The 25,027-nt window shown below is 48.1% G+C and overlaps 1 protein-coding gene across 2 annotated transcripts in view; it reads right to left on the bottom strand.

The window, feature by feature from the left end:
- Positions 1 to 374: 374 nt before the first annotated feature.
- The window catches only part of LOC144097186 (sodium-coupled monocarboxylate transporter 1-like), a 42,614-nt gene continuing 17,961 nt past the window's right edge, over positions 375 to 25,027 (bottom strand). Inside the window, exons 8-17 of one of the 2 annotated variants that reach the window (XM_077629936.1) lie at positions 15,640 to 15,780; positions 14,862 to 14,991; positions 11,426 to 11,514; positions 10,445 to 10,554; positions 7,700 to 7,767; positions 7,141 to 7,227; positions 5,815 to 5,981; positions 4,369 to 4,466; positions 2,123 to 2,238; positions 375 to 626 (exon numbers count right to left, since the gene is read on the bottom strand). In XM_077629936.1, coding sequence (XP_077486062.1) covers positions 543 to 626; positions 2,123 to 2,238; positions 4,369 to 4,466; positions 5,815 to 5,981; positions 7,141 to 7,227; positions 7,700 to 7,767; positions 10,445 to 10,554; positions 11,426 to 11,514; positions 14,862 to 14,991; positions 15,640 to 15,780 — 1,090 coding nt within the window. In that variant the 3' untranslated portion in view covers positions 375 to 542. Of the gene's footprint in view, positions 627 to 2,122; positions 2,239 to 4,368; positions 4,467 to 5,814; positions 5,982 to 7,140; positions 7,228 to 7,699; positions 7,768 to 10,444; positions 10,555 to 11,425; positions 11,515 to 14,861; positions 14,992 to 15,639; positions 15,874 to 25,027 lie in introns of those variants that run through there. The other variant, XR_013306946.1, reaches the window with a different exon arrangement.

Raw genomic sequence — 25,027 nt, 5'->3', positions numbered from 1 at the left:
TCCTCCCCACCCCTCTCTTACGCACTCCCAACAGATCCTCTTCAGACGCTTCCAGACCCGCTCTCTGTCCCCCCCCTCCGCTTTTATCCCACTATTGCGGCACATCCCCTGCATGCTCCCTATGCGGTGACCCCCACGCCACACTCTCCCATATCCTTTTCGGCTGCCCTGCTGACCCTCCCCCGCGGGGACAGCACGCCATCTCGAGCTGGGAGGACTGGGAGGTCCTGCTCATGTCTGCAGACCCGACATCGCAGCTTGCTGCGGTGACTAAGGTCATGTCCCGGCATGACCTACTTGATGCAGTGCGGGACCGGGTTGGAAACATGGTAAAATACTGCTTTCGCACTAAAAGCAAGGCTCTCCCACGGCATCTCCTTTGTAGGGTGTTTATTCGCGACCAGAAGCGCTGGTTGATGTATATATTCAGGTATAGACAAATATGTATATATGTACACAAATGTGACCTATTCCGCAGCTTGCGCTGCACCAGCAGTGGAAGGGAGAGACGTAGTGACGTTCGCTGCGAGTGTGTGCAGTGCTCAGTCGTCACGTGGCGTCTGTGCCGGTTGCCTCTCTGGGTCAGCGTCCACTAGTCTTTTCAACTCCACGGACGAAGCCTTGACCTGCGGAGAAAAGATATGCAGGAACTAAGGGATAAAGCAGGTTAACACTTGAAGCATCAGCTGTTAGAGCCAGACCGCCACCAAGATCTCGCGGCCGTCGTCCGCACGAAATGACGTCATCACAAATCATAATCACATTACCCACAGACCATGTGACCTTCAGATGAGATTATGTTAAAATCAATGGTCCACAGTTCTTCCGTTGTGCCGAAGCCAGGAGGTTAAAACTTGCAACGTCAGCTGTCGGAGCCAGACCGCCACCGAAATCTTGCGGTCGTCGTCAGCATGAAATGACGCCACCGTATAGCATGGTCACACGATCATGTGATCTTCATGTGATGCCGTCACAATCAAGGGTCAAAGTTCATGTGACCCATTAATTATAAACGTGGTCATAGTCTACACCAGTGGGCCTAAGACTGAGCCCAGTTGTCTGCGTCTTCCGGAGGGGCGAAAAGTGCGTCCGGAGAGAGCGGTTACTTTATCTACTTATTCGTATAGATGCTTGCAGCCCCCGGAGGCATGATTTCTGGGTGAAGGGTGGTGCACGAATAATGTTACAGGCAAATATAATAATAAAACAATACAGAAAAGTAAAAACAACGCACGGTGCTAGCAAATACAAAAGAAGACAACTGTACTGTCACAGAAGTGTACAAAGCAGAGCCCGGAACATCGTTTCTCGACATGTTGAGGCACTCGATTCCAGTCGTTGATAGGGAGTGTAAAGAAATCTTTTTGAAATGCGCTAGTCTTGCATTTCACCTCCCTGATTTTCCAGCCTTGATGAAATTGAGCATTAAACGCGAAGAAGCAAAAAAATTTCTATATTTTTATTTTCCCATGGCAAATTTTGTAAAGCTTGCTCTAAGAGAAAGCGTTCAAGGCGTGTACTGATAGGCTCCTTTCCAGCGATACGTTATTGTTAATAACACCATTCCCTGAAAAAAAAAATGAAGGTAGCCGCAGAGACTCAAGTTAAAAAAATGGAGGGCGGGGAGACGCATCTGCATAGGGTACAACTGCATCCGGCAGTTAGGGCACGGGTAGGACTACAGAAAGCACAAGCCTGCGCCGCCAGACAGTGTGTTTGGGGGGAGGGAGCACAGATTATGTCAGAAACTGGGGGAATGTTCCCTATCCTGCATTCAAATAATGCGTGCAAAATTCTTGTGTGTTTTAGAGCAGGGTTCGCCTTGCCGCCGGCAAGGCAAGTGATATCCGACCACGTGACCTGTCCCGGTGCACACCATTTTAGCGACTTGCATTTTAGCCGTATGCATAAAATGAAATGTGCGCCTCATCCTCCCAAAAATGGTAAGTTCGTGGCAATGCTTTCATGATTTGCCTTTCAGGGATAACATAACTATAAGTGATTGATGTGGCTGGGCAAGGTTGCCCTGGCTCCGATGGAGTGTTCTTTTTCCGTTGTAGTCATTTTTAAAGATATTGGCTGCGCGTGCCAGCAGCGAGAGCAGGGACCAAATTACACCCACCTTTTCAGGAACCCATAAGACCTGAATATGCGCCTCTTTCCTCCTTTCATTGCTGCCGAATCGTTTCACCAGCGGCGAAAGATACTTGGCGTCCACTTCTTCAGTGCTGCCCCTGTCTGTACGCAAAATAAGAAAGACCGGAATATACTGAAATCAATCAATCAATCAATCAATCAATCAATCAATCAATCAATCAATCAATCAATCAATCAATCAATCAATCAATCAATCAATCAATCAGATGCAAACACATATACTGCAAAAAACCACTTCGTGCCCCATTTCTCTTACCCCTTATGGAAGTCGAAGTTTGAGAACAGCATATCAAATTGGTGAGAAGCTTTTCCTTGTTTATGCTCGAAGCTGCGAGACGCGGCTTCTAATTCACTTCGTGATGCGAGATTTTTATCTGGAATGATTGCAGCCGTGCCCAACTGCTTCTAGGGTATGCTAGATTTACTAGGAGGTTGCCGTGCGTTATCTCGAAAGGTCGTGGTCAGTGCGGCCGAGAGCGCGGCGATTCCAGCTCTTCGGCGACCACCGAACATGTTTGTTCGGCCGCCGACGAGTTGAGTTATTTGTGGGCGCTAGTCAGCCCAATAAAGAATTCGTTTCAGCGCCACTTAGTCTGCCCGTACGTTGCCCACGGCGTTGTCACTACCATGTGGTGACAATAATATTGTCATTACATAGCCCCATATGTGTGCATGTGCACGCGCGTGAGTAGAAAGACCTGTTTAGGTGGAAGATACACTCAGTTCTACGTGAACCTTGAAGCTGCACATAGAAAGAATATGTCGAAATGTAGAACATTGAGAAGTTATGGCCGATAATACGCAATCTGTGGGAATGAATAGCAGTCTGTATGGGTCGTATGCTGACAGATATTCATTCTTAAACAGCAGAGTATACTTTCGATGGGAACTTCCGGTCGAACACAGTATTTCCGATGGTTATCCGTCTGGTTTAATGGCGGGGATTTATATCCTGCGCAACACTGCAGAAACATATCCACTCTAGTCAATCCAGGTGTGAATAATAGACACAACATGCGTACTTTTTACATGTTTATTTGTTCCGCGTGCCAAAATTTTCTACTACGTGGTGCTGTCCATAAGTCGATGCTGTTTGAAACACGCAGGCGGTGAAAGGTTGTTGTTGTTATCCTATCAAAAGATGGCACATACTCAGCAGTGGTATGTGCCATAATGGCGGTGAAAGGGTTCTACAGATTCCACTGCCTTTCTCTTCCTTTTTCATGATGGCGGTGAAAGGTTGTTATTGTTATCCTATCAAAAGATGGCACATACCCAGCAGCGGTATGCGCCATCATGGCGGTGAAAGGGTTTTACAAATTCCACTGCCTTCCTTTCCTTTTTCATCACTGCGACTGCGAATAAAATGAGCACGAATGTGTAGTAAGTTTTTAACGCAGTTAAAGCTAGTAGACATAAAAAAGCATTTATTAGCTCGGTTGGCTCATGGATTTACTTTTATGGGCCGCCAGCACGTCTGGCGACGATATGAGACTCAGGTTAAGCTCTGATCGAGATTAAGCTGATCTGCTCTGTTCGCGCCGTAGATAGAAGTTGATGATGACGACGATGCGCAATGCACAGAGCGAGAGTGTGTTGCAGTTTAAAATGAGGCTTGATCGGCTACGGCGATAGCATAGTGCTGTCGTCTCATGCAATAGCCGGCAAAGCTGATCTGTAATCTGTTCGCGCCACCGCGAACTCGAACCCCCCCCCCCCCCCCCCCCCCCCCCCCCCGAGTCGTGGCAATAAATATTCTGTTTCTGCAGGGGCTGCTGCTATACGCTCGATTTGACCAAGATCACCCTGAAGATCATGCTTCCATTGTCTACAGCTGGCGCGGTACTCCTCCGAACTTACCCTTGCTTCTTCCCATTGGCTGCAGCTTGCGCGACGTGCCTCCAAGCTTACCCGAGCCCTCTCGAGTTACTCCGAGGCTTCACACAAGATTCTTTGTTGGGACCGTGTTTAGTAGTGCTTTCGCACCTAAAGAAACCAAAACTATGACATTGACTACGCTTATGCCATCTAGCCCCGCGTACATCTCAGGGACGTCTAATGTCGGTTCCACTCAACTATGGCGACGTGTAATTCCTAGCATGCGCCCTGTCCCTTCGATTCTTGCTGTGCTGTATGCAAGGATCTCTGTATAAAAAGCGTCGCTGAAAGGCAGACCAACTTAAAAGTTGTCAATTTAGAAATGGGACTGACCGAATATGAGGCTGACGACCAGTGACGTCAGAATCGAGGTAGCGAAGCCGACGAAGTGGGTCCACATGAACGACACGTGGTAGAAGCGGTTCATGCCGCTGGACATGAGGGGAAAAAGATAGACATGTGGTCATCAGAGTTACCAGTGTTACAGGTTCACGAACTCTGGTCCGCAGAACAAATTCGCGAGTTATTTCGCTAGGAGAGGAGAAAAAAGACAACAGCAGCACTCATGATGGACGCCTGAACCGTGCCGTGAGAGTAGAGTTGGAAAGCTATAGAGGAGGGGGGCGAACTGGGGTTCTGTAATGTGCGTTCGCATTGCAGAGCACCAGGGCATTGCAGTGCGATAGCAGTAGAAGCCTCATCGAGAAAAAAAAATTGTCGCCGATCATCAAATTCTCCCATTGGCTGGAGGAAAGTGAAGCCACTGGAAATCACGTGACTAACAGTAAAGGCGCGAGCAGCTTTTAATGCTATCGCACTGCCAACACGTCCATCCCTCCAATCCCAAATAAGCCTGTATGGGAGTAAAGAGAGCGTAAGCTGCCCTCTAGTGCACTTCCTTTTAGGGGCAGGGTTTGCTGCCCAAGTCTCGGAGTAGATTTAGAGCACTAACTGTACGGCTTACGCTTGGCATGAGAAGTATATTCCCACTTAAAATCAATGACCCAGCCATCAATGTGAGCAGGCTTTTAAACGAGGCACCGGAAATCTCGCGATTAGCAAACAGAGAAGATTGAAATTTCATATAAAATCTTCGTAACTGCTAGAACATAGTAGTGTTTGAAGATGTAATATGTTTCCTTTCTCAGATGTGTTTCATATTTTTATTGAGGAAAATCTACCCTACACCAAGGCCAGCATACCCTAGCTGTCTTTTAAATGGGGTGCGCTACAGGACAGCTTGCTCCCTTTTTACTTATATAATGGCTAGTTTGTGTTTAAAGTGTAAGCTCGGAATTAGGTGTCCCTGCGTTTTGCATAAATTTAATCGGAATTAGCACCCGCACGCCATGCATAACCACTGAACCGCTGCGGCGAATCATAGAGGGGCCAAAAGCTGTAATTTTTGGGCCGTTGCTGACATGCGCGGAACGCTCTCGCTACCATAATCACATAACACTCCAGCCAGCGAGCAACATGGCGACACGCAGAGAATGCTTGTTACGGAGCCCTAAAAAATAAATCTGAATTGTGCTTCATTACATGACTTATAACCCTGCATAGTAAGGAGATAACGTCCCCCAAGCCTCTTAAAGTACTTTCCAATACATCTATAAATTAAGCATACGCTAACAACAAACAAAACTATGGTGTGGCCTCTTCTCTGGCATCTGGAAGTAGCTGGAGTTCTGACGCAAACTGATAAGAATGCTCTGTTATTTATTTCTTTTCTTGAAACCCGTCGTGACGAAGGCAAGCAAGCTTCTGGTGCTTACGTACCTGGGGGTTTGGGCTGGCTCGAACGAGCCCATCGTCAGTGTCCTGTTGAAGCCGACGCATCCGGCCGTGGACGTGGGCAACTGGTCTATGGGACGCGGATACACGATTGACCCGATCACGAGCCAAGAAGCAATGAACAGCCCAGCCAGCATCCCTGCAAGGGCGCCCTTCAAAAAACGAACACCGGAGAGCTCACACTGCGAGCGCATTTCTGCGTCACACGAGTCAACAATCACTGAAACCAGGGACTCATCGGAGATCTGCGGTATTACTTCTTTATCATCGGTTTTAGTTGCAGGGAGAATTTTTGTCACAATTAAGATTTTGCATAAACTGAAATAAAGCATAACCGGAGACTGGCCCCTGCAGCTAGAGGATGAATCCACAAAAGCAGGAGGGACGGCATGCAGTTATCGCTGTGCGGACAACTACCACAGCATTGCAAGTGACATGTGGAGTTCGGAAGTTCGATCCCCACCGGTAGCCTATCCTGTCATCTGTTTTTTTTTTCAATTTTTCTACGCTACAAACGCCTGACTAGAAATTCCTCATAGATTTTAAAACACTGCAATGCAACTGCTTTTCTGAGCGGTTTTATACACTTCACATACGGCGCATATAAGAAACACCTCCGCTAAACCAAGGTCGCTCCACTTGTTCCGTGACATCACGTCACTCGTACATCGTCGCCAAAGACTGGTGATCTTTGAAAGCGGGCATCTTTTGGCGAAAGAGGGCCAAAATTTATTGAGCCACACAGCCGATGCTAATGGCATTTTCGAAATTTAGAAACTGATATCTCTATTACTATAACGACCGACTACAATTCTTTTTTATTGCAACCGGGCACCAAACTCTATTATTTAATAAGTTCAACAAAGAAATTAGTTAACCAATATATATTCACCTGTTTTGTGATGTCCGCCAACACTGGTATTACTATGCCACAACAGCCAACTTCATGCCTCAAAATCCCAATGTTTAAAAATTAGTGGCGGGCAGGCGTCCGTTTATCGCTCTTCAGGTTAGCTCATTTATGCACAATCTAGAAAATGCGAGGTCAGGTTCTCTTGAAGCCCCGGCCCCTAACTCGATGCTGGAGCGGGCCGATGCAGGTAAAATACTTCTGCTGAAACGTTCAAGTTGCTCAACCAGTTCATTCTGCGCCTCTGGCGAAGCAAAACAGCGTAGTGAAGACATCACCGCTTTAGCATCGGCCCGTTTGCCTGCACTATTGCTGATTTTGTCTCTAGAGCTCATTCTGTGTATGTCATGGTTGTTTTCATCTGTAATGTTCCTCCGCCAAAGAATGCAGTCAGAGCTCACCGTTTTCTTGCAGCAGGGAGCCAGGACGCCCAGGAGGAAGATGGCCAGCAAAGGACCGGACGTGACCCCCAAGAGACTAGTGGAAGCCTATGGAACATGCAGTGAACACAAGCTAGCTCTAACTTCCAAATGGCGTTTATGCCGTCAGTTGAACGTCCTCCTCGTCATATATCTAAGCACATGTAGGAATACAATGCCTCCCCTCCTTCCGCCCCCCAACCCCCTCCCCACTCACATACAGTTCATTCTAGTGGGCCGAAAACTAATTCTACCATGCAATATTGGTCAACGGAAAAAAACTTGCCGGATGCGCTCGATGGTGGCTTATGAACAAAGGTCCACGTGCGTGGCTGCTTACTTTATTACTTTAGGAATTTCCTTCATTCTCAGTGCCCCACTGCCACGTGCCCTCCGAAAGGAGAGCATTGCGCAGCCATCTCAGTGTATTGCTTTCGTCAGAACTAAAGTCACAAGGATTTCTGGGAGATATGTGAATTCTACATTCAAATCAAATATAAACCTTCTGAGCGACAGGGACAATTGATGGAAGCTTCCTTACCTGCATCATGGACTTGAGCGAGCCGACCAGGAACGCCACGGCTATGGAGAGGAAACCGTAGGCTGTGCCTGCCGCGGAAAAGTCGTGCTCACCGTCAGTATACATATCAGGAGGAGGAGGATAAGGAGAGGGAATCACTTGCATAAATGGCTTGGGTTCATTTCCAGAAATCCAGAGTTCCCTTCCTCTGACAGCACCGCAAAACAGCTTCGCAATGGCCCGACGTGCTGGAAGCAGGGCTCGGATGCTTAATTATGGTAAGAAGCGTAACTTTTTGGGCTAGTTGGTACATGGTTACGAAAAAAAAAAACAGCAGAAAAGGGCGCGTTCACAAGGAGTAGACAGGACGACACCGGGCGCTTAGCTATTTCTGCAGTAACACTGGAATGGTAGCGGAAGTTCAGTGAAACATGGATTTATCGAAGCACGACGGAATAGGCTACCTGTAGCTTATAGCGTATGTTAGCGGTAACGTCTAACATGGCGTCAATTACTATACATAGAGGAAGGGAAAGCAATTAAGTGGTTGGGTTTTAATGTTAATCGCCCCTTGCTTGAAAGGTGCGAAAGCAAGGGACATTGATGGTGTCAAGGTCATCCTAAAGGTCACCCTCCCATTGGCTACAGCTGGCGCGATGCTGCTCCGAACTTACCCGAGCTTACTCATTGTTCACAACAGTGCAGGAAACACGGACAAAAAGGGAGAATAGACAAAACAAGCGCTTCTCTCCTTTTATCCCCTTTTGTCCGTGCTTCCTGCGCTGTTGTGAACAATGAATATGTACCAACTCGCCCAAATTTTTTCACTTGTACGAGTTATTCCGAGGCTTCACACAAGAATTTTGGTTAGAATCGTGTTATGAAGCGCTTTCGCACTAAAATAAGAAGCGCTTTCGCATTACCAACCAGGAAACAGAGACCGACTAGCGTCTCCGTGCATATTGCACAACCCCAGCAAGCACCGAGCAGTTCAGGGCAGCTGCTACGGCGGAAAACATCTCCCATCTCGGTCACCCGAGTGGACGAGCTTACTGCGGCCGCCATTGGCATGATTACGTTTTTATGCGATGGCTTATAAGAGCGCCACGTCTCTGCACCCACCGTCTGTGTCACAATTTGTCACCTGTCAACGTTGGTCCACGGAAGAGCCAGCTGCAACCTGCCACTTTCCACGGTTGGCAGGTAGCAAGTGGAGAGAAGGCAATCCTCCTTCCCCACTTATATAGTATGTGTGATCGTGCATGGCAGCTCACAACGAGGTTCTTATCCTATAACATTGTCACAGGTAATGGCAACTAGGCGTTCTTCAAGTTTCTGTTGTGCCAAAGAATCCCAGTGCTCCTTTGTGCGCCCGTACCTTCCGCCACGCTTTCGACAATGCCGCTCGGATAGCTAGGCCCGCTACTATGTTTTTCTTGCTCCGTTCACTACGTCAAGGTCTTGGTTTACATAAGAGTGGGATTAACTGAGAAATTTTTCTGTGCCACTGTGGTAGTTAAAGAGGTAACTACACCAAATTTTCACAGCGCTAGCTTTTAAAGGCAGTGTTCCCGTCCTCCGCGCGCGTTATTAGTAGTAAACTGACACTACGGTTAAATGGTCACGCGTAATCTCTTGACAACTTCCTGATCGGGTGACCACCACGTGCACTTAGCGCGGGGCGAGGGATTACTGCGTGCGACAGCCTGCGCGCCTGCGCGGTAGCAGCTCGCGCAGTGATGATTAAGCCTCCAGCGGCGACGTGGCACATCGGTCGTGTTGCGGGAGTGCCATGGATGCAGTCGAGGCGGAGCGTCGTGCTCTGATTAATGCTGCACGCACGCGGAAGGCCAGAGCCGCAAACGTGCGGCGGGCCAGGCAGGGGGTAATTGCTGCATTTTCTTTGAATGATACTGCCACGGATGAGTTATCATGATACAATAGCGGCCCGGAAGAGGCCCTGCTTCTTAGGTCTCTTAACCTGCCACCCCTGGCATGCATGAGTGTTTGCTGATTGCGTTGGACAGGTTACGAGTGCTCTACGTTGTGAGAAATGTGTTGGTTGCAGAGAGCAGAGCATTGTTGTGCAGCGCGTTTGCGGGCAGCGTCCCGAGAGCGTTCGCGAACGTTCCGCACTGTTCAGGGCAGAGCGACCTGACCAGCAAACCGGGTGATTACGGCAGTATACCTTTTAGCAGGACTTCACGTATTGCCTTCACCAATAAGCAAACATCTAAATCACCGAACAAGAATCTACATGCTTAGTAAACTCCCTACTAACACAAGCGAGAGCTGACCATCAGGTACGCAGAGGCTGCATCTGGTGGTGCACACAATGCGGGCCTCTTGTACAACGCTTCGCTAGAGCGGTGATAACAGAGCAGACTGCAGGGCACACCTTAGTGTGCCTCCTCCAGTTGCTTCAGCGCTCTAAATAGGCGCCTCACGGCGAAAAGGCGCGAAAAGTGCGCGCACATGATTCTCTTTCTGTACATCAGATGCCGCTAACATGCTAATGGCTCGACTCCTCATCGCCAGTGACACTGTCGCGCGGCCACTCGGCGCGCATGCTTAAATTGCGATATGCTCTAGCTACGCGCGACCTCAGCTGAGCGACAGAGCGAGTGGGGGCGGTAGATCCTGTCCTAAGATAGCACTGCCTGTCAGCTTGCCAGGCAGTGGCATCGTCCCGTGGCGAAGCGGGTGCGGGTTATATACTGTGTGCGTGCACGGGTTCTGCGCCTTTGCTGCCTGGAATGAACGCACCGACGCACTTGAGCAGCGCGATGGACTGGGCCTCGTTCAGCTTCACCCGGGGCCGGATCAGGTCGTCCCACGTGACCGCTGCCATGGAATTGAAGCCCGATGAGAGGGTGCTGCGAACGGGGAAAGGGGCCGAGTTCGCTCAACGATGAATCCTCGAACATCTCAGTGGGTAGCGAAATAGGGAATTGGCAAACCCAATACGAGTGGGCCGAAATGACTCAAATCCATCGAGATGTCAAAGAGCTACAGCATAAACTTACCATTTAAATAACTAGCAAGAAAACAGAAATTTCACACTTGACACGGCGACAAAATTATTGGCGAAAGACTTGGTAAACTGCGTCAGTAGTGATGTAGGTTTACCCAGTTCTTGCAATATTTAAGTGCTGAAAATTCTAGTCATGGTGTCCTTTACGAGAACGTTTTGACCATGATTTTTTGCAGTGGGAAGAAAGAGCATGCTTGTTTTTGCATGCTAGTTGAAGCGTTCCGCGGTAAGTGCTAACTTGGTTATGAGATAAAGTGTTAGCAAAATCAGGGAAATAAAACAAGGAATGAGGGACGGCAAAAATGACAATATACTAGAACCCAGGAACGAGAAAACAAATTGATTCGCTTCAGTTATAAGTGTGTCTGGTTGAGTGCAGCAAATGGCTAATTTTGCTGTCATTGAAAATTATGAGGGCGGTTCTTCGCGTATTATTTCAGCTTCAAATGATGTTATATGCTCATCACGTTCGCACTGGTATAACAGATATTCTCCGAGTGAAGCTAAGGGGCACTACAGGCGCATCAGGTATCCAAACAAATCCCATTATATTTATGTAGAAAAATAATTGTTCAAATCCTTTAGATGAAACTTTATCCTACCTAACTTTATTCTAGTTAATGACAACATTTTTGGGCGCTGAAGAACATACGAGTACAGTTTGAGACGGAGTTTTTTTTTTTCGGGGCCTTTCTCTGACCTGCTGAACTTACCTCAGGGAACCACTAAAGACGGACGCCACCAGAAGTCCGGACAGGCCAGGATATTTTCCCATCAGGTCTTGAACGACGTACGGCATAAGCTGCACAGATTTAGCAACGCATACGCGGTGTAAAAAGGCATTATTGTTGTGTCTTCACCACCACCACCACCACCACCACCATCGTCGCCATCGTCATCCTCATAGGCTAACTACATCCACTGCAAGTGAAATTAGAGCTTGTCAAGATGTCACATGTCCTTTAAAGATGAAAACAAAAAATTAATTGCATGTCTCTGTTGCCTAGGACAGACTAAGGGACCTAAAACACTGTCCATTGTTAGAAGCACAGAGCATCTCCATGCAATGTTCATAGTACGCACGCTACTCAGCATATACAAGGCACTCAAGCATGTTCTCCTCATACATTCTTCCCGCAGTGAACTTTGTTAGTCCATTTGTCAGACTATGCATTTCATCATTTAATATGTAACATCATTACTCGCCGATGCACCTTAGTACACATTTAGTGGCCGCATTTTATCTTCTCCCCCTTTTAGTTCGTTTATCTTACCTTTTCAGCACCCCTCTCCTTCCGTCTTTATCTCCCGAATTCCCTTCCCCACGCGGAGTAGTATGCTAGCGATTTTTGAACGCGGCTTTATTCTCTGTTTTTTTTTTCCATTAAAGGGTTTCTCTCTCTGTCCACTGCAGGAAAAAGACCTCTCTTATGTCTCTCCAGTTAACCCTGTCCTTTGCCAGCTGCGGCCACCGTATCCCCGCAGACTTATTCTCATCCACCCACCCGACTCTCAACCGCCTCCTGCTACGCTTCCCTTCTCTTGAAATCCAGTCCGTTACCCTTAAGGACCATGGGTTATTTTGACTTCGCATTTCATGCCCTGCCTGTAGCCATTTGTTCTTGATTTCGACTAGGATGTCATTAACCCGCGTTTGTTCCGTGACCCACTCTGCCCCTTCCCTGTCTCTTAACGTTACACCTATCATTTTTCTTTCCATGGCTCGCTGTGCTGTCCTTAACTTAAGCTGAACCTTTTTCGTTAGCCTTCACGTTTCTGCCCCGTAGGTGGGTAACAGTAAGAGACAGCTGTTTTATACTCTCCTAATAGGGGATACTCGTAAACTGCTATTTACAACTGGACAGTAGCTGGAAAATGCACTGATCCCCTCATTCTTATCCTCCTATCCATTTCACTGTGGTGGTACAAATGTGTAGTCGCTACCTACCCTATAGGTAATGCAATAATAATAATAATAATAATTGGTTTTGGGGGGGAAAGGAAATGGCGCAGTATCTGTCTCATATATCGTTGGACACCTGAACCGCGCCATAAGGGAAGGGTAAAGGAGAGAGTGAAAGAAGAAAGGAAGAGAGAGGTGCCGTAGTGGAGGGCTCCGGAATAATTTCGACCACCTGGGGATCTTTAACGTGCACTGACATCGCACAGCACACGGGCGCGTTAGCGTTTTTCCTCCATAAAAACGCAGCCGCCGCGGTCGGGTTCGAACCCGGGAACTCCGGATCAGTAGTCGAGCGCCCTAACCACTGAGCCACCGCGGCGGGGAGGTAATGCATTCCGTTATGCTTTCCGAGGCTTTTGTACTTTGCACTTCCTAAAATTAACTTTTAGACTCAACGTTCTGTTCTGCTTATCTAGGTCCTCGATCATGCTTTGTAATTCGGCCCCTGAGTTACCAGCGAGGCAATGTCGTCAGGAAATATATTCGGCAAAACATCAAATACAGTTTTTGCAGGAAGACGTCTCTGAGATCAGCACGTTCTTCCTTACTCTAAGTATACAAGTAAAAAGATCGGAGGCATTTCCACCATTTCCACTCTCATGTTGAAACAAAAGTATCCCTACCCGTCGCCCGGGTTTCTGTTTATTTTCTGTTTCCTTGGTTCATGTACAGGCCTTGCCCCCTTTGTGAAAAATTACGGAGGGCGCTTAAAGCTACTTACGCGCTTTGAATGCAAAGGCATTTTTCTTAGTTTGATTTCCTTTTCATTTCTTTATTTATTTTTAATATTTTTATCTTGCTTTCTAATGACGCACCTACTCATTAGCATACAGTCGTAAGGCAACGCATATACTAAGTTCACCTTTGTTCGCCAAGAAGCAATGTGGTATTGTGGCCTATGAGTTGCGTGCACACCGGTTCAGTTTCCCGCACATTTGGAAGACATTTTATTTTGTTTGATATCACAGTGACGTCATCTGGGATTTTTTAAACCTCTACTGCCGGTCAACGCCGACGTCAGGCTTCGTTAACATTGATCCACATAATGATTTCGCATTGACATCTGGAACTCAGCGATGAGCACAATAACCGTCTTAGCTTTTGACGGCCTTTACGAGGAAGGCTTTGTTGTCGTAGCATGAGCGAGGTGAGGTTTCGAAGAACAGGGATGTTAATGTCCTGCCTTAGGCTACAGAAGTCGTCGGTGCTCGAATTGCTTCCAAAAATGCCATATTGAAGAACAACAGTTACCAGTGTGTTTTCTTCTTGTTTAGCACCTGCTAAGGTGGCTCCCGCGTAAGGACACCATGTAGCATGATACAGGCAGAATTTACAGCGTCAGTGAAGCTTGCTTGCAAATCTCAATGAGAGGGAAACTAATAATGCTTCCATGTCTGCTTTTAGAAATGTAGTGCTCACGAAGTATTCTGGAGCTGCGGCTTTATCTGAATTCGCCACATACTGAACTCTCGAAAAATCGGAAAATAACAGTATTTGACGACAGTCAACTAAGGCTGTGCAGAAAGAAAGTGGAACACTAACGAGAGGCGTTGGTGCTTCTATATCTGCTTTTAGAAATGTAGTGCTCACGAAATATTCTGGAGCTGCGGCTTTATCTGAATTCGCCACATACTGAACTCTAGAAAAATCGGAAAATAACAGTATTTGACGACAGTCAACTAAGGCTTTGCAGAAAGTGGAACACTAACGAGAGGCGTTGGGACGCTGTCTAGCTCTGAGTGGACACCTGAACCACGCCGTGTGGAAAGCAATTAAGTAACGCAAAAATGGCGAGGGACAGAAAGACCTGAGATACTTAGTTGTACTTAGAGAAATTTAGCGGTGAATAGTTGATTCTTAATATCAGCTTCGGCAGTATTGGTGATGCCATATTTCTGCTGATGCAGAAAGCCACTAGTAGACTAAGTCACTAACAACTGTCGCTTGAAAAACAAACATCCTTGCAGGGTTATTAAAATTTTGGTCAGGCGCTTAGTAAATATCTGCCGCAGGTGCGGCGTACAAGGCACTTGTTATTGGCAGCTAGATAGTAAAATTGCATGTTCTGCATGATGACTAGCTAACAGCGCAGTCTCCCGAAAAGGCACCACAGCGCTCGCGGGGAAAGACACGCCCTCAGAACGGACTGAGCCGGCTCGCAGAGGTATATACAGGTAGAGGCGTACCTCGTCCGGCTTCTTGATGTCACCGGTGAGCCTCGGGTCACAGTCCTTGTAGACTGCGACCAGCGCGAGACCGGACAGGACGGGCAGCAGTGTAGTGACTGCCGCGGCCGGCAGGTTGAACAACACGGCGCTTGCATAGGTGCCAGAATGGAGAGAAAGAAAGAGAGAGAGAAAAGAGAAGGTGAAAATGTTTCAATTACGATACACTGCTATTTGTGGTATGTCACTTGTAGCTTTCCCGCCTCAAGGCTTGCACTTTACACACACAAACACACACAGGAAATATGTGCGGATGTTCAAGACTCACGACGCGAGCCCCGAACACACGAGGCGCATTCAGAACGTTATAGCCTTACTAGCACAGGTTATATAAAGAGGACGTTTAAAAGAAGTAGTATTTGGGCTAGCTGGTCGGATATGGTTTGGACGAAAACACTGCTCAACAAGACAAGTACGCAGAAGTTGGCAGACGCGCAAAGAACGTGTGTAAGGAAGTCGTTTTGTTTGTCCTTGTTTTTTTTTTAAGGCGCTTTTCTCGTTCCGTCCCCCCCCCCCCCCCACCTAGCCGTCTATTTCTTCAGATTTCTTTCATGGTGGCAATACCTGTGGGTTTCCAAACAAACAATAAATGTTTGGCGTCAAGTTCTTGTCGCGAAGAATTCATAGGTGTGGAAGCTTGCGCATTTCCACCCGGACGGAACGCAGTGAGCTCCCGAATACAGCCAATACTCCCCTAGCTGACACAGCCCGGCCAAGGCCAGCGTTGTTGCCAACTCACCGGCGTGCCTGTGCGACCGATGCGAGGCTGGCGATTCGCTGCATCTGCGTCTGGCTGGCGCAGTACACGGAGCACCAGCGCACCGACCACGACAGCAGCACCACCCACGAGGTGAACGTCTCGTACGGGCTTGGGCTCCAGCTGCGCACACGCCCCATCGCCCTGCTCAGTTCCAGCTGTGCCGACCGGAGGCGCTGCAGCAGCTTGTGGTAGACCTTGTGGCAGCTTGTCGCCCTGCTTGGGTGTCGGTGCTCACACACGCACTTCGTCATACAGTTGCTGACATTTTGTCTGCGTTTCTACCAGGGCACTACGCAGGGTCAAGCTTACTTGAACGAAAACAAAAAAAGACAAGCTGTAGGCAAGGCTGTGGCACATGTCAGTCTATTTTGCCGTGAGGATTCAGGAGAACTGAGTGGCATGTAATAGGGAGGGGGCTGGCAGCAGACTACAAAATACAAAGGAACATCGCGTATTAACACCCAACGCACATAAAAAACTAAGGCGAGGCAATGCATGAGAGAAGAGAAAAAATTAATGTACATTGTTTATCATGATTTAGCACTATACGTATTATTATACGCTAGAGTAGGGAAATTAAATGCCAGTTATGACTACATACGAATGAAGCCAACAATCGCCGAAACTAAGGAAACACGGGGGAATGTATTCAAAAAAAGTCTGGGATTTATCTATACGAAATTGGCTGCGTGATCATTTTTACCTGTGATTGGTTATGAAGCAGAAGAAAAGACGATCCCATGCGGCCGCTGGGATCTGAACCCACGACCTCCGCATTTTGCTTACGGTGCTCTACCAGCTGAGCTACGGCGGCGCCTGTTCAAACTTATACTTTCGATCTTATTTTGCGTGTAGCCTAAAATCGAGAGTGTTCACCAGCGCCACTTTCCACCCTAGCGGCGGAGGTGGAATGTCCTGCAATACCACAAGTGCCACATGGAACACGATCGTACGGTGAAGGCGGCAGCTGTGCGAGAATCCTATAGTTATCCGGCGCGATGGGCTTTTTACAGAAGTGCTAATGAGACAGCGATGAAATTGATCGCAATTTGTAATTTAAAACATGCTAGAGGGAGAGCTAAGTGTTACGACCGTTTAAAGAGAATGCACCAATCATAGGTTCAATCTTCATGCTGCCTCTTGTCTAGCGAAACAAGTTAGCCTAATTTCTCTCTCTCTCTCTCTCTCTCTCTCTCTCTATATATATATATATATATATATATATATATATATATATATATATATATATATATATATATATATATATATATATATATATATATATATATATATATATATATATATATATATATTAGCAGACAAAGTAAAGGAAACGAGGGGCTCGTTTTGAAAAACTTATGAAGGGTAGAACGTCGTCAGATGACGTTCTACGTCACACTCGCGGTAATACAGCACGTGCTACGTCCGCCGCTACGGACGAGGGTGGCGCTGGTGAACACTCTCAAGGTTCGCTTAAACCCAATAAACATAAATACCCACGAAAGCAGCAGATTGGACAGCCGTCGCCGTAGCTCAGTTGGTAAAGCACCGGACGCGATATTCGGAGGTCATGGGTTCGGATCCCACCGGCGGCATGGTTGATTTTTCTGCTGATTTACAAGTAATTTTCTTTAAGCGATGGATTAATTTAAGTATTATTATCGGGCACCGATCAGCACTACACTTTAAAACAATAAAAAATAAACATTCCCCTATGCACCTTGGTTTCGGTGACTGTTGGCTCCCTTCATAAGTATATATATATATATATATATATATATATATATATATATATATATATATATATATATATATATATATATATATATATATATATATATATATATATATATATATATGAAGCGAGCGAAACAAGGAAATTAGCTGCTATACTCCAATATAGTTCTGCACGAACATAACTGATATATATATATATATATATATATATATATATATATATATATATATATATATAGTTCTGCACGAACATAACTGATATATATATATATATATATATATATATATATATATATATATATATATATATATATATATATATATATATATATATATATATCAGTTATGTTCGTGCAGAACTATATTGGAGTATAGCAGCTAATTTCCTTGTTTCGCTCGCTTCATGAACGTGCGGCGCTCGGGAGGGCCGAGAAAACGATTGAGATTGAGGGAGAGGACCTTTAGCGGTGGATTAATTAATAGCTTCACCTTTGAAGTGGCGTGATGGCGGGCGCCATGATGCTCGTGCGATTTTATATTCAGAACAGGTACCAGTAGGGGTCGGCGACCCACTGGCGGGAGACCTCTGAGTTGGCTTGATCTAAGCAACTGAGGGGAAGAAGGTGAAGTAAAGACTCAGTAGAAATAGCAGACGGGACGAAAGGGCTAAGAAAGAAGGATGATGGAGGATTCGCTAATCAAGAGTGTGAAAAATTCAGCTGAGCTGGACTGCCATGTTTGTAAAACCTGGCCTACTGATAGTTAACATGCTACTTTAACATCTGCGGCAAAAATAGGGGCAAGAAAAAAATCTAAGCACGATTACGATACTCATGCGAAATCTGAGCGCAACTATGTAGATAGATGCCTGTCTATGTAGGCTCACTGTTTTGCTTTGTTTAATCGTGAGCGCGTCTGGCGACGATATTAGTTCGATAGTAGTATTAGTTGATGAAGACGACGATATGCAATGCAAAGCTCGTGAAAATGTGCATATTAGTTCGATAGCAGTATTAGCAGAAGACGAGGACGATGTGCAATGCACAGCGCCAGAGCGTATTGCAGTATAGAAGAAGACGAAGACCTAGTGGGTGGATACGTGTCTGCTTCTAGGTGTGTGTTTTCGCTTTTCGCTGTCTTCTCGTGTGTGGCGTGGGTCGGACAGTGCCCTCCGTGCGACCGAATGCTGACGACGCCCCTACGGAGAAATTCCCGGCACGGCGGGCGCATTCTCAAGTGAGAAAACCCAACCGGAACCCTCAGGGGCAAGCTAGGCTTAGCTCGGCGCTGCCGAGCGAGGCCGCGCTACGCGTCTTCATGGATTCTGCGTTGTCGACGACGGCTACGCGGATGCCCGCTGTGTTGCCACCTGACGTAGCCTCCACGTCCACGCAATCGTCAGCGCCTCTAGGCCTCCAGCCTGCGCCGTCTTCCGATGCTACGACTTTGGCCTGTGACATGGACTGCTCTACCGCCTCCGTGCCCGTGGCACTCCCTCAAGAAACTGTGCCCGTCGCGCCAGTTCAGTATTCCCACCAAGGGCCGTCACCAGCGTCTGAGCTTCCTCCACAGATGCCTCCCGTGAGTCAAGGCTCTCTTTCGCCTGCTGCGAACTCGTTCCGCGTTACCATCAAGCCTACATTGCGCTTTGATATGACTGCCATCCCTGCCCGGAATGTTCAAGCCACAATTGACCATGCCCTTGGCTCTTCGAACTACTGCGGGTTTGTCGTCCATCGCCCGTCGAACACCATCACGGTAAACTTGTCATCCTTGATGGACGCCCAGAAACTTTGCGCAGTTACGCGGATCCCCCTGGATGACAGCAAGCATGTCCCGGTGCAAATATATTTTGCATCTGGTCCTGACACACTCCGCTGCATGGTTTATCATGTCGACAGCACGAGCCCTCCCGAGGAGGTGCGCGCAAATATTCGCTGCTCAACTCATGTTGTACTGCAAGCACGGCCTATGGGTCGCCGGGGCTCATACCTGCTCATCCTGCAAGGCCCGTTGACTCTCCCGAAGTACCTTACCTACTACGGTGCGATCGTCAAACCACAGCCCTTCCGACCTCGTCGTATTTTTTGCTATCACTGCCACAAAGAAGGACATATGCAAAATACCTGCCCTAATCCAGCAGCTGTGGCCGACATGAATGAACCAACAGCTCATTGTGCCCTGTGCAAATCGCCGGACCATGACATTCGCTCCCCCGCTTGTCCAAAGAAGAAGCAAGCGAAGAAGTTTCACAAGTCGCCTGCAAAAATGGATGTCCCTACAAGTAATCGCTTTGCAGCTCTCGCATGTGACGACAACGACTTCCCTGAACTTCCTTTATCTGAGCCTGCTGCTCACCATACGTCTCCTCGCCAGCGTACATATGCACAAGCGGCTCACCTTCCCGGATCAAATGGTACGCCCAAACGTCCAGTGCATCCATCACATGTGGATACTATAGATGAAGACACAGCTTTAGACAATGCAATCGCGGAGGCTCGCCGCCGACTAGACGAACTCACCCAGCGCCGGGAACAGCGTCGTTCTCAATCCTCTCGAAGAATTCTCATAACTCGGGAGCAATCATCAGAGGAATCACCTAGGGTAAGCACTGGCCCACAATCAGGTGCCGACCACCTGTTAGCCGTGACTACCCCGACAGTGGACAAGATATTAGCGCTGATGAAGCAGGTGACATCCCTCATCGTGGAAGCTCTTCGGCCTCGTCATGGATAGCGCATCATCATCGGTGGTGGTGCAGTGGAACTGTCGAGGTTTCGCTAATAAGGCCTCTGAAGTGAACATCCGCCTTCGCGACGGAAAGCTGAGGGCATGGGCGTTCCTACTGCAAGAGCATAATGCACTCCCACGCCTTTCAGGTTTCTGCGCATACCATTCACCATCTATCCCTGATCGCCGTTGCACCGCCTCCTCCCTCAGCCCAGGTAAATCTGCAATTTATATTCACAGTTCAGTTCCGCACACACCGCTCGACCTTTCACGGTGGTGCAACACACGTCAAGAGGTTGTCGCCCTTCTCGTAAAACCTGCACGCACACCCCTTATTCTAGTTTCTTTTTATAGTCGTCCTGGCTCCGCATCTCCCAATCTGGGATGGGTTCGTTTTCTACGTTCTACCAACTCGGGTATCCCTATTCTAGTTGGCGGTGACTTCAACGGCGCACACACTGCGTGGGGTTACCCATCGGATTCCTCAAGGGGTTCACACATCCAAGGGAGCTTTTCAGATCATTCCTTTCAACTTTTAAACCACCCGAATACTTCTACCCGCCCACGAGGTGGCCCGTATTCACCTGATTTGACTTGGTGGTTAGGCCCCGGTAACCCTCGTTGGGCTGTTGATTCTGATACTTGGGGTAGCGATCACAGCCCTATTTTTATCTCCCTCACGCCTACGCGTCTACGGAAAATACGCCGCACTGTACGAATAACATCATGGGATTCTGTACGCGCAGACAATCATTTATCTACATTCAACCCCTCTTCAGCATTGTCTACTCTATCTGATGTTCTCGCTACTCACACTATTACCACTACTGTAAATGAAGATGACCCAAACCCGGACATACATCTCTTGAATCTGTGGGCTCTTCGTCGCCAGGCGGATCTTTACGCTACTCGTCACCCCGATGACCCTTCGGCTCTTCCTACTCTTCACCGCGCTACCGCACGGGCGCGGCGCTATGCAAAGCGGCTAGGCAGGCAACGCTGGGCTGCATGGTGTGCCCGCCTGTCCTCTACGCAGGGCAATCGACATCTTTGGAGAGTGTTTCACGCCATGGAGCGCCCTTCTCAGGTTGCAGATTACACAGAGAGCATTCGCCTCGCGCTAAATGTGGATGAGGACACATTTGCACAACAAGCGGCCCGTCAATTTTTTCCAAACCATGACTGCACCGCTACGTCTCCACCTGACTTATCGGTAACAGAGCCCCCCGATGGGATTACTTCTGACCTCACCATGGCAGAGCTGCTGGCCTCCATTGACCGTTTAAAAACTACTACTACTCCCGGGCACGACGGCATACCTAACTCCTTATTCCGTAACTTGGAAGGGAGGGCTTTGGAAACCCTACTTGATACTTTTAACGAAGTGTGGCTTTCTGGCATCATGCCGGGAGACTGGAAGCATTCTATTGTGGTTCCAATCCCCAAGTCAGGTCAGCCTCCAGTATCTCTCTCGGCCCATCGTCCAATTTCCCTTACCCCTACCATCTGCAAGCTTTATGAAAACATTCTAGCCGCACGCTTATCATGGTGGCTGGAATCCCATGATTTTTACCCAGATTCCCAAATTGGTTTCCGCCCACATATTGGAACGGAGGACGGCCTTGCTACTTTGGCTGCTGACGTGCTTGACCACTCTCCACAGAGTCACCTTGTACGAACCGTAATCGCTACAGACATAACAAAGGCATATGATAACATCCTTCACTCTGCCATTCTTGCCTCCCTTCAAACTCTTGGTCTCCCTCACCGGTTCCTCCTCTCCATTCACGCCTTTTTAGCAAATCGAACCTTCAGCGTGCGTGTCCACGGAAAGCCCTTTGGTAATTTCACTTCCAATAGAGGAGTGCCGCAGGGCTCCGTTCTCGCCCCCACATTATTTAATGTGGCTTTAATTCCTCTGGTTCGAGCCCTAGAGACCATCCCTTCTATCCGCGCGCTTGCATATGCCGATGATATCACCTTGTGGTGCTGTCATCCAGATGCGTCTATTCATCAGTCGGTCCTTCAACACGCGCTGGATGTATTGACATCTCGCCTCCCACCTTTGGGTCTATGACTCTCTCCTACTAAATCATGTTTCATTCGAATTGGAAATAAAGCCGCCTTACGGAAAGCTCCCCCTTTAAATTTTACGGTACATAATTCTCTGATTCCTCAGGTAGAAACTGTTCGTATTCTTGGTCTTCTCCTCCATACATCTGGGACTGGCACCCCGTGGCTGACAGCCACCCGTAAATCGGCTCACGCTACTCTAGGTCTGATTCGTCGCATAGCTATGCGCTCTGGTGGCGCACGTGCTCATACGGCCCGCCAGCTTGTGCGCTCTATCCTTCAGCCACGGATAGTATATCAGGCTCAATTTCAACGTCTCACCCGCAGACAGTGGGACTCCCTTGAAGCTATCAATCGTGAGGCTATGCGCGTCATAACATATCTGCCTCGTTTAACACCCATACCTGTGCTACAGGAGTTCGCCCAACTTAATACACTCAGTGAGATCATCGACCAACGGGTGGCAAATAGAGCTCGAAAACAGTCTCTCAAACTTCATCGTTTAAAGACACTTCCACCGTGGTCCTATTGCCAGCTCACTGACAATCGCCCCACTGTTTCCCCGTCGGTATCAGCAGCGTATCTGCCTGAAGGGTGCATATTATACACGGATGCATCTCATTCTGCAGAGAGGGGAGTTACTGCTGTGTATAGTCCATCTCATCCGCATCTCAACTCTCGCGCGACGTATACTGCGGATACGTGCACTCCCCTGGCATTGGAACTTCAAGCCATTTACAATGCCATTGCTTCCCTTCCGCTCGTTCCAACATTCAATACAGTTCACATTTACACCGACTCCCGCGCCGCCCTTAAACAGCTGAAGGCTGTTCGACGAACGTTCCAGATTTCACAATCTATTCATGTGCTCTGCGCAAAGTATCCATGTCCTGTGCGCATACACTGGATTCGCGGCCATGCCCAGGATCCACATAACATTCAAGCGGATGCTATGACTCATCTTCATACATTAGACGATCCGCCACCTTCCCCTCTTCCCCCAGATCCGTTCCTGTCCCACGTTTCCGATTCCGAAGTTCTGCGCCAGCGAACACGCGCTCTAATTCCTCCGTGTTCGCACCCTCTCCCCCGTAGTCTTACTCGGCAGGAGGAGGTATCCGTGCGCCGGATTCGGGCAGGGGCGGCTCTGACACCATCTGTCCGTCATCGGTGGCGTGCCAAAGATCTGCCACTACCTGACAGGTGCCCTCACTGTGGCGCTGCACCGGACATATGTGATGTGCGGCACTTGTTGTGGACGTGCCCAGCGACGGCTGCTATCAGAAAACGGCTCCTCAGGGAGGTTGGCCTGCGGTGGAACCGCGAAAGTGACTTCGTGAAGTGGACAATGGACAACCGTTTCATTAACAACCTCTGCGACTACCTCAGCGCAACGGTTCTTCACTCCTTCTTTTAACTTTCAATCCCGTGCATTCCTTCCCCCCTTTCCTTTTTCAACTTATGCCTCATGGCACACTTCTCGAATAATAAAAAAAAAATATTGCAGTTTAACACCAGGCGTAATCGGCTGCGGCAATAGCCTATTTTTTTTCCTTTTTATGAATGGAAATGAAACTCGCTAATCTACCAAATGATTTACGTACAGGTGCCCACAAAAGTTTTCGGAACGCCGAAATAACGAAAAACGTCAAATTCCTCGCTGACTAGAAGCGCAATCTGCAATTTAAATAGTCACCACCTGGTTATGGCCAATCCCCCTTGTGGGTATGTGCCATTTTGTGAGGGGAACAACAATAACAGCGCAGCGAGGCGCTGAGTGCTGCATTGAGTAGGTCACGCTGTGAACTACAAAGCATATCCTCCAGTTCATGGCTGCATGTTTAGGCTGTAGAGTAATGAGCCTTTGTAGTAATTTTCGTGTTCCGAAAAATTTTTTGGGCGCCTGTACATGGATACTATTCCGCGATGCAGACACACATTATCATGTCTTCGTAGACTGCACTCCACCAGCATATAAAGATTGCGGGAGACATACAACCACCATTCAGGCGGCGGGTCCTGCGCAGCATAATTCCCCCGCTCCAAGGCGCACTCATAGAGAAAGGAACTTATAAAGAGTGGACACTGGGCGAAATCTGGCCCCAGGAAATGCGTAGCAGATGCAGATGCGTAGCGGGGCTGCGCCTGCGAGCGTGCAGCGTTTTCTTAGCGCGCTGTGTTTTTGTGTAAGCCTCGGTCTTTGACCCGAAACTCGCGCGGTTTCTTGTGACCGGAAGGTGAGAAATGCTTTTTTCCCAACTGCATTTCAAGCAGTTTACGCTGACCACGCCGGCCGGTGCATTGAATTACGCAGTTCGTGAAGAGGCGCACACGCTTCGTGGCCTGCCGGCTGTTCTGGCGCAGTTAGTGTCACTCTTTCCCTTTCTTACAGCGGCAAAGTGAGGAACGTTTAGTTTTTGCCGAACTACGCTGCATTTCAAGCAGTTTCGCTGAGCACGCCGGCCGGCGCATTATGGCGGTTGTGAAAGGAACGCCTACCTCATCCTGCTCGCGCCATGGCGCCAGTCGGTGCGCAGTTAGCGAAGGGTCAGCCCATGTTATGTGCGCTTTGCCTATAGCGGGTAGTTTCGCATGGTTGAGCGTTGAGTTTTACGTGACGCGAAGCTTTTTATGGCCCCCAACGATACTCAGCTTTCGAGTGGATTTGCAGACGGTGGACTGAAATATGTCAATTTGAAAAAAAGGCAAACTTGCCGAAAATGAGCGCACTCGCGTCGTAAGTACGGGCGCGTAATTTTCAAGGCTGCCGGGAAAAAAAAGTGTCTTAAAAGCTCACTAACTAGAAACTTGTGCGTTGAAGACTCCG

Source organism: Amblyomma americanum, chromosome 7 (genome assembly GCF_052857255.1).
Source record: "Amblyomma americanum isolate KBUSLIRL-KWMA chromosome 7, ASM5285725v1, whole genome shotgun sequence".
Taxonomy (NCBI): Eukaryota; Metazoa; Arthropoda; class Arachnida; order Ixodida; family Ixodidae; genus Amblyomma; species Amblyomma americanum.
The sequence above is the reverse complement of the archived record's forward strand: the minus strand, read 5'-3'. Positions and strand labels throughout refer to the sequence as shown.